This window comes from Cyprinodon variegatus, unplaced genomic scaffold (assembly GCF_000732505.1).
Source record: "Cyprinodon variegatus isolate N-32 unplaced genomic scaffold, C_variegatus-1.0 Scaffold1195, whole genome shotgun sequence".
NCBI classification, from domain to species: Eukaryota; Metazoa; Chordata; class Actinopteri; order Cyprinodontiformes; family Cyprinodontidae; genus Cyprinodon; species Cyprinodon variegatus.
In genome coordinates, this window is record NW_015151648.1 from 172,492 (window position 1) to 182,449 (window position 9,958).

The following is a 9,958-nucleotide window of genomic DNA, read 5'->3' on the forward strand; positions in this document are numbered from 1 at the left end:
CGAGCAGTTGGACAGGTGTACCTAATAAAGTGGCCGGTGAGTGTATAACACCAATGTGTCTTTCATCGAGATGGACTGACAGATCATCAGAGCATCGCTCCAGGTGAAAGATGATCAACTAAATCTCAACTGATTCCTCGTAGTAAAACATTGATTTGAGGAATGGAGGTCTGTATGGGTCTGATGATTAGCATCCACACAGTCTTCAAACCTTCTATGAATCACTGTTATCCTTTCAAATTTCCCAGGTTTGGTTGCAGATGACTCACTGTGACAGAACAATGCATAATGCATGGGAGACCATTTTCCACCTCTATTTTTGTACATTTCTTAGCTCACATGTCCCCTCATAGCTCCACGGGGGGTCCTTTCCACATCCCCCAACACAGAACAAAAGACTGGACAGAATCCACCCACACTTTACTTTCTCATTTTAAAATGAGAATTGCTTGTTTCACCTTTTTTCCCGTCTTGTATTTTCATTGCTTTCATCTCTTTGCCTTCTTCCTAGGGGTGTAGGTTGCATCCTGTTTGAGATGGCAACAGGTCGTCCGATGTTTCCTGGTGCCACAATAAAGGAGGAGCTACACTTGATTTTTAGAGTCATGGGTAAGATTGCTGGAAATGACGGCAGTGATTTCAACGATACTGTTTACAGCCAAAAAAGGTTTTCACCTGTGCTATAAGCTTTGAAATGACCTCCACACTTAATATCCCAAGGTCAATTGTAAGTGGTATTATAATTATAACTGCTGAGGGGAGCACAGAGCTCTCCATGGTTGGTAGACAGCAGGTACTGATGACCAAACTTTCATGGCCTTCATTTTAACTCCAGAGCAACGTAAACTTCATGGAATTGCTTTCTATGGTTGAGCTGTTGCAAACTCTTTAATTTGGTTCAATGTACGACATCTAAGTCACAACAAATACTGTCACCAGTAAACTAACAAAAAAACGACCCATTTCAGGCATAAAGACAAATCCAAGTTTACTCCAACTTGTTAAACAATGTTCCAAGTTCAGTTTTTTGGTTCCAAGCAGTGATGGGATTCTCCATCTTATCAAACCTCCAAACTCATTAACAGTGGAGAGTAACAACCCTACAGTGAAGCTGCCACAAAAACGCAGACAGACCAGGTTCAACGGATTTCAAAGCAGCTTCTTTTTCTGCCCCTAAAATTATTTTTATATTGAAAACAGTCTGCAAGACTGAGGAAACAGGCAGCCAAACAGCAAATGATCAGTGTGGTCAAAAGACTGTAACTGATTGGAAATCAGCCTAAAAGCTTTAGCTCAATTAGGCCAATTAGCCTTCAAAAGACACACAACTGGAGAAGCAGTGGAGCCTAGGGGAAGACATGTTCACAAGTCATGTTTTGCAAGTCCAAGTCAAGTCTCAAGTCTTGAGAGCTTAAGTCCAAGTCAAGTCTTGAGATCTCAAGTCCAAGTCAAGTCTCAAGTCTTGAGTGCTTAAGTCCAAGTCAAGTCTTGAGAGCTCAAGTCCAAGTCAAGTCTCAAGTCTTGAGAGCTCAAGTCCAATGGAATGATCATTATCTTGAACTGGTCAGTGAAAAATACATGCTTATACGTCACGTAGCGTTGCGTCAGTGACGTCGGTGCTACGTGACTGTTTGACAGCCCCTCTGCCGTTTTTTTTTAACCTCTGCTGTGTGCGGGTAAGGCGAGCGGCGATCAGTCAAGTTAGTCAAACAAAAAACAGTTAAAAAATAAAATATTGTTCACAAGTCGGAAATCGCGGGACTAAGTCGAGTCTGAAGTCATTAAATATGCGACTTAAGTGAGACTCGAGTACAAGTCACAAACTGGAGTCCCCACCTCTGCCTAGGGGTCGTCACAACACTCAATAGTACGGTGTCTCCATCATTGTTAACATGCCTGTCGCCACAATGGAAAGCAGAACTTTAACGGAATAACTTGTCTTACTGTGAGACACTTTTAAATGCAATGGAACCAGAATATTTTTTCTATGTTAGGGCGGAGCTTCACTCTATGACATTTCTAATCATTGCAAACAGCTACAGCTCACATTGTAGCTCAGGATGTTTGTTCTTCTGCTGCACGACCCGACGATCTGATGCGATCTACCTGCTCCCACTGCACTTCCGGAAAGCACACTCAGTGCCGAGAGATGGAGCTGGTCAGACTCCTCAATCTGGAAGAAGAAGAAGAACAAGAACAACTCCCCTGTCATGCTCATGCTCAGTACTCAATGTTCTGGTAAATGGGCTCATAGTTCTGCTTCAACAGCAGGATTTACCCACCAACACCTCAGGAGGACCCACTGGATTTCAAACATGTTGGATTTTCTCCTGACCTTAAGATCAGGAGATGGTCATTAGAGGCCGATCGCCCCTCATTAACCTCTGCACACTACAGGACGCACCATGAGGCTGAAACTCAGCCTGATGCAAAGAATACTCCGACGACTGGAGAATCGGCCCGAAAACCTCATACAGTTTAGCCCGACTTTAATGAAAAACGCCTTTAATGGCAGCAGGGGCTCATTTAGGGGCTTTATCTTAAAAAGTAACATAGCTAAAAACATAAACTTCAAGCCAATAGTAAAAACACACCAATTAAAATAAATACTGTAAAAACATTGAACATGGTTAAACAAAAGGACTAAAAAAAAGACCATAAAGTTACGGTCTGGAAGAGCTCCGCTGATGTCAAAGCTTCACACCACAGAATAAAAGCAGACAGAGTTAATAACCGAAGCCTGGCTCACTATAAACTCTCTGAAAGAGCAAAGTTTTAACCGTGTCCTGAACGCAGACAGAGTTCCTGCATTTTGGACAGAAACTGGACAGGATGTATGATCCTCCGGTAAACCTGCAGCGGGAGCCTGATTTATTGGAAAGATGAGGAACAATCACTGAAATAATGCAGCTTGGCTATAAATGTTGTCCTATCTGATCATTTTTCTCTTTACTTTGAAATATTTCCTACTGATCTAATCACCAAAAGAGATGTTATTAGAAAGCATGATTGATATTAAAATTAACGCTCCAGCAGAGAGAAATGGAAAAGCTGGAGGAAGGTGAAGAAAGAAAGGACTCCAGGTTCACTGAAACTAGATATAATTTACGACTAAAAGATGCCAGAGAATCTTTCTTCTCTGAGATTATTAACGAAGACAACAATGCTCGTACCTTATTTACCACAAATGGCCCTTTGGCAGTAATTCAAATAGATCACTTTCTCTCACTTGGTCTCCTGATTATTATTATTATTATGAATGGAATCAGATAATAAATGAGATGATGATTTCTTTGCTTTTAGGGACTCCGACAGAAGAAACTTGGCCTGGAATCAGCGGCAACGAGGAGTTCAGGTCTTACCTCTTCCCCCAGTACAGATCTCAACCTCTCATCAACCACGTGCCCCGGTGAGTTTCTATGAGCTGCTCTGTCATTCTATCATCTATTAATCTGCTAAAACATCCACAAACTCTGAATTAGTGGCTCAAATTTCCATCTATTGCTAACTAGTTAGCTGTAGCATTAAGCCCATGTTGTAACCGGCTTCGTACTCGTATTCGTCGTCTTCCGCTTCATCTGGGCAGCAGGCTCCTCCTCCCCAGACACCTCCTCCAGCTCTGCTGGGGGAAACCAGAGGGGTGGTTTCCTGGGTCTCCTCCCGGTGGAGGTGACTGAAACCGCTCCTGAGGGAGGCGTTCAGGGGACATTGGGAAAAAGATGTCTGAGCCTCCTGATCTGACTCCTCTGGATGTGGAGGAGAAGCGGCTCTCCCTGAGCTCAGCCTCACTCCACAGGAGCTTTCAGATTTCATGATCATTCATGTGATTTTGATGCAGGTAGGAACCAGAAGGATGACCATGGAAAAGCTTTATAACGTTTTTCACAATAATCTGCAAAAAGACAGGCTGGTGAGTTGAGGAAAAACCAGTGATTGGAAAAATGTGGTACGTTACCATGAGACGGGCCATCAGATTCCTGAGGAGGGCTTCCCTAAAATGGTGATTGGGTTCCAACTAAACCATCAGAGCGTAATACTCCTTTAAGAAAAACAAACTCCATTATCCAGTAATCAAATAAGCCAATCAGATGGCAGAATGAAACAGAAACGACGACAACCTGAGGCGAGGGAGAGAACGTAGACCACCCGGTTAAACGAGAGCTCCGCCTTTTTCACTCAGCTCTCTCTTCACCACGAGGTATTCTAGCACCTGACACACCCATCTGTCACGATTTGACTATGGTGAGTTGACCCAAAAGCAGATTTAATGTAGATTTAATTATGACTTAACAGAAATCAGAGGCTGGTTATCCAAAAATCCAAAAGGAAAAACAAGTCCAAACAAACAAGAAACCAGAAGTCCAAAAATCCAAAAATCAAAAACATGAAAACAAGTCTAACGTACCAGAAAACATGGAGACATCAGGGGAATCACAAACATAACGAGGAAGGCTCAGAGAGAAGGAGTTGGAGCGTGCAGACGGTGTTTGACGAGGACCCAGCAAAGGGGAACTGAAGAGAGAGGGCTTTTAAAGGAGACTGAGACAAAGAGGGGGCTAATGAGGAAACTGGGAGCAGGTGTGCACAGAACAAAAGAGGGAAAGAGCTAGGGAAGAAGGAGAACACAAGAGGGCAGCAGAGAGCAAAAAAATGGAAACCTGGAAGACTGGAAATAACCACAAAATGATAATCAAATAACTAGGACTATAAAACATGGAGAAAAGAAAACACCAGAACTCAAGGAGTAAAGTAAGACTGAATCTCATCCTGACTGCTTCACACTCGGTCACAAACCGCCCCTACTGCTGTAGGTCTTAGCAAAACTAAATGAGCTCAGACTTCGAGAACTTTCGCACAGTACAGCTTTCAGACAGTAAATGAAAATGTCCATTCCATAAAGTGCAGCAAATCAAATGTAAACAATGTGGGATAAAAAACAAGGTTCAAAAACACATTGATAAGGAACTTCTTCCTCAAAAACTTCTTTTTTACAGACTTAAAAACTTCTAAAGACGAGGGAAAAAATATTGATCCATTAAAATATCCCAATATCTTCATATGCTGATATATTGCCATTTAAAAACACCATATCAATCTCTTTTACTAATGAAATATTGCTATATGTCATCGTTATGCTACGAAATCCCCCGAAAATTCACCAAATGTTGCCATATTTTTATATGTTGATATATTGACGCGGTATCGATCTATTTTACTAACAAAATCTCACAAGAATTTGCAAAATATCACGAGAGTTTGTAACAGAACGATGAAATTTCACCAAATTTTGAAAGTAAAATAGATCGATACCGCGTTTTTAAAAATCAATTTGATATCAGCATATGAAAATATATTTGAGTATATTATTTTTCAAAGTGTCAGAAATGGATAACAAAACTGCTATTTTCAATGACTACTTATTTTTGTCCAGCTTTAACATCGGTATCGATATCGGTTATCGGCTACATGAGTTTTAAAATATCGGCATATCGGCCAAAATCCCAATATCCTGCATCCCTACTTTGCAGCGTTTCTGTCCAAAGCGATGCTCTGATCAACCAGCGTTTCAGGCGACTGCTTGATCAGAAAGCTGATTGGATCAATCAATAAAATAAGCATCTCCCTGAAATGAGTGTTTGGAACTCGGGATGTCTGTAAATGCATCTTCTCATCATCGTCAGGAACACGATCTTCCACTTCTGCCAGGAATCCATCGGGTACCCGGACAAAAACAATCTGGACAGGAGGCTTGAAAATGTTCACAGAGTTGATTTTATTAACCTTTTTTATTTGTTTTATTTGTAACCACATTCAATTATGTTGTGGTTTAGTTGGAAGTGTGAAGATTTCTGAACTTTGAAACAGCTTTGAATTAATTCCAACGTAATTTAAAGATGAAACCGTGATTAAAAATTTATCAAAAGTATAAAGTTCAACATAAATATTAATAAATGAAAAACAGAAGCTGTAACCTGATTGGCTGAAGGAAAGGGCCGGACGACACAATCAGCTGTTGTTATAGGTTATTGTTACAATAAATGAGGTCTATGCAATATAATAGAGTGCAGGGTAGCTCTGCTGGTTACCTGATGGGGCCCAGGGCCCCCAGTAATAGGTCCTATCAAATGCAAATGAACTGCATATCATGCATCTAAATATAACAAGAATTTCCAAGTAGATTAGAGATTAGAGATAGAATGAAGCAGAATGATGAAAAAGGGGTCCCTATGTCCTCCAGCAGTCTAAGCCTATAGCAGCAGAACTACAAAGATAGAATGAAGCAGAATGAGGAAAAAGGGGTCCCCATGTCCTCCAGCAGTCTAAGCCTATAGCAGCAGAACTATAGAGATAGAATGAAGCAGAATGAGGAAAAAGGGGTCCCTATGTCCTCCAGCAGTCTAAGCCTATAGCAGCAGAACTATAGAGATAGAATGAAGCAGATGAAACAGATTTAAACATATTCTGTAGTCTGTGGTCCCTGTTAAAATGCTCTGGTAACTGAACTAGTTCTGGTCTCCGGTCTGTTCCTGTTACTCTCCCTGCGTCATAATTGCTTCCTGCTCACTTAGCTAAAGATGACAGCAAATAGAGACCGCTTGATTATTTATTTATTTGGACTGTGGGAGGAAACTTGGATACGAATCGACCCCAGAGAGCATGGAAACTGTTTTAAACCTCAGGCAGGGATTTCAACCCCAGACCTTCTGGCTTCAAAGCAACAGTTCCCCCCCTTTCCCAAGAAAAACAATAAAAACAAACATTGAGAAGGAATGAGTTAATATTTTGGTGGGTTTAATGCTTTCCTGTGTCTCCTTTAGGTTGGACACAGAGGGAATCGATCTGCTGACAGCTTTGCTTCTGGTAGGACCTGAAGGCTGCAGGTTCAACCAAGCTTGGATGAACTGAAGCTCTATTGACTCTGTTTCTACGCCTGATTACAGTACGACACCAGAACCAGAATCTCCTCTGAAGCCGCTCAGCACCACCCCTACTTCCAGAGTCTGGGGGAAGACATTCATCATTTGGCTGACAGTAAGATCATATCTATTAAAGTGTTTCTGTTTTTCCCAGCGACACATTTTAATCCCTGCAGGATTTTATGTTCATGCAGTTAGAAGTTTCTCTTCCTCCTTCTTCTCGTTTCCAGACGCTTCAGTGTTTTCCCTCAGAGAGGTGCAGCTCCACAAAGATCCAGGACATCGAAGTTCAGTGTTTCAGCCTCTAAGTGAGACCAGAATCATACTTGACCTTTTTTTTTAAAGCTACATCTCAGATAATCTGCCGGTATGAAGGGAAATTTGCTTCATTGTTGTTTCAGGCAAACAGCAAAAAAAAAAAAAAAGAAAAAATCTTCTAAAAGGAAATGTTTAAAAAAAAAAAGGAATTTGGAAATGAAACTTTAAAAAACTTCTTGATCAAAAAAAAAGTTTAAAGCGTAACTTTGCAGATCTTATATTTTTCAAATTATTTATTTCGTTATTTTTTAAATATTTTTTAAACATAAATCTACGGAAGAGGATTAGGGTCACTGAAAAAAAAAAAAATTAACAGATTTTTTTTATTTTATTTCAGTTTAACATGGGAAAGAAGTCAGAATTCTGACTTTTTTCCCATGTTAAACTGAAATAAAATAAAAAAAATCTGTTAACTTTTTGTTTTTGTTTTCAGTGACCCTAATCCTCTTCCGTATAAATCAGATTAATTTTGACAAATTGTATTCTTTAAAGTTAATCTTCACAGACCCCGTTCTCCTCCCTTCACTGACGGTGTTTCCTCTGGATGGAAAAATAAAAACGCGTTTCTGTTTGTTTTTCTGGACTTTAGCAACAACGTCTTTATTAGACGAGAGATCAAACTATTTGATTTAAACTTTACGTGAAAAGTACAAAGAAAGCACGATGTGGAAATAATGCAGTATGAAAAAAAATCTGAGTAAACAGCAAAATTTCTTCAGATCTTTTTTTTTATGACCAAGTTCTTTCAGTTTTATTTCTTGATTCTATTTTATTTGAATTTCCATCTAAGCTTTTCTTTGCCTGCAAGAATAATGCAACAAAATTCTCTCCATATGTCAGGTTCATAGTAACTGCAAGCTTTCATTAGACTTTTAGATGCTTTGTTCTTCTTTTTTAATGCAATTCAACAAAAACCCAATAATGAATAATCTTTGTTTGATACTAAGTTATATTTTCATGATTTAAATTTTACAGTTAAAAAAATATAATCACCAAATGAGAAGCAAAGTGTTTATTCTTCTGCAAAATCTCAGATCCATAGCCAAGCCAGTTTGTAGAGTAATGGCTAGGTTTTAGGGTTAGGGCAAGGCTTAAAATTAGGTTTAGGGCAAGTGTCAAGGTTAGATTTAGTTATGTATTCCACTAATATTAGGGTCAGTAGCCAATTGATCTGGTAAGTTGATAGTAAGGGCTAAAATTAGGTTTAGGGCAAGTGGGTTAGGTTTAAGGTTAGTGGGTTAGGGTTAGTAACTAACTAACCCTTATGGCAGGTTCGTTTTCTGTCATTAAATCCTTGCCGCTCTTCAAACAAGCAGGACGTCCCTGGATCAGAGCATCAGTTCAGTTTTAAACCAGGCGATTCATTTAGCAAAGCAAAGAACGTCTGAACTCTCAGACCCACAACATATTTAGAGAAAGGACTTAACTTTGAGCAAAAGTAAAAAGCTTTTCCAGGAGATGCTAAAGTTTCAGCATCAGTGGACCGACTCTCACTGGAAAACCTTGAAAAACTTGTTTGTTTTTGACTCTGATGTCGTCCTCTTCAGGCCGAGGAAAGAACCGACGACAGAGCATCTTCTAGACGCTGCAGAAGAAGAAGAAGAAGAAGAAGAGAAGCTGCCTTTCAAATCCAGAACAACCAAGAACCATCAAGCAACCAGTAAACAGATATCCCCCCCCCTCCGTCACTCACTCCAAGGCAGCAGCTGAACCTGAAGGTTCACATTCACTCTCCTTCCAAACACAAACATTCATGTTCAACATGTTTGCACTAAATAAAAACATCATGGCGGCGGCGGCGGCCATTAGCTCAGATCAGTTTCACTCCTTTGATCCTTTAAAAGAAAGAATTCTAACAGTTTTCTCTCTCTGATCACAGACGTTAAATAACTGGTAACCATAGTTCACATCAAAGCTAAAGACAAACTAGAACAAAGCAGATTAGAAGAAGCAGTGTAAACTGTATTTTAGCACAAAGTGACGGTTTGTCTAAAAACTGAAACATACCAGAAGCTTCTCTGGCGGAGGAGAGACGTCCTGCACTGGAGTCGGTTCTGGGAAGGTTAGAGATTGAATCGTTTTGCACTTAAAACATCTCCACTCTCTCTTTTCAAGAGGAATTCCAACAATTGTTTTAATTTAGGGACCAAAACACCAATTTCATCATTTTCCTCATTTCCTCTGCTGTGCAAATGGAGGACAGATCCGTTTGCTGCACAAAGATGATTCCAAGTTTTAGGCGGTTTTGGTCACTTCTTCTCCCATTCTGCCTTCCTTTCTCCTCTGGTCTCCTGGTTTCTTCTTCCAAAGCAACTGCAGCTTGTTTGATCCGTTTCAATCTAACATAGAAAAGATAACTATATATTTATATATACACACATTGTGTGCAGAATTATTAGGCAAGTTGTATTTTTGAGGATTAGTTTTATTATTTGGCCATAATTGTGTTCTCAATCAACCCAAAAGACTCCTTAATATCAAAGTTTCATATTTTTGGAAGTTGATGCATTTTATTTTTTAGATTTGGCCATTTTATGAGGATCTCACTTATTTATTTTCACCAGGTAAACCAATAGAACAACTCAAAATTCAGAAATAAACATTTGCAACATTCAAAAACAAAAATAAAACCAAACCAGTGACCAATATGGCCTCCTTTCTCCACCATAGATTCTGTCAGAGTCTTGATCTGTGTGCGATCCTCATGGCGTGCAGCAGCCTCC

At 39.8% G+C, this 9,958-nt stretch overlaps 1 protein-coding gene across 1 annotated transcript in view; it reads left to right on the top strand.

Moving 5' to 3' along the window:
• LOC107102061 (cyclin-dependent kinase 18-like) overlaps nt 1–8,844 on the top strand; it is a 51,807-nt gene extending 42,963 nt beyond the window's left edge. Inside the window, exons 8-13 of the mRNA XM_015401223.1 lie at nt 512–609; nt 3,304–3,409; nt 6,819–6,861; nt 6,942–7,032; nt 7,148–7,225; nt 8,783–8,844. Of these exons, the coding sequence (XP_015256709.1) occupies nt 512–609; nt 3,304–3,409; nt 6,819–6,861; nt 6,942–7,032; nt 7,148–7,225; nt 8,783–8,817 (451 nt within the window). The 3' untranslated portion in view covers nt 8,818–8,844. The remainder of the gene's footprint in view (nt 1–511; nt 610–3,303; nt 3,410–6,818; nt 6,862–6,941; nt 7,033–7,147; nt 7,226–8,782) is intronic.
• The last annotated feature ends 1,114 nt before the right edge of the window (nt 8,845–9,958 follow it).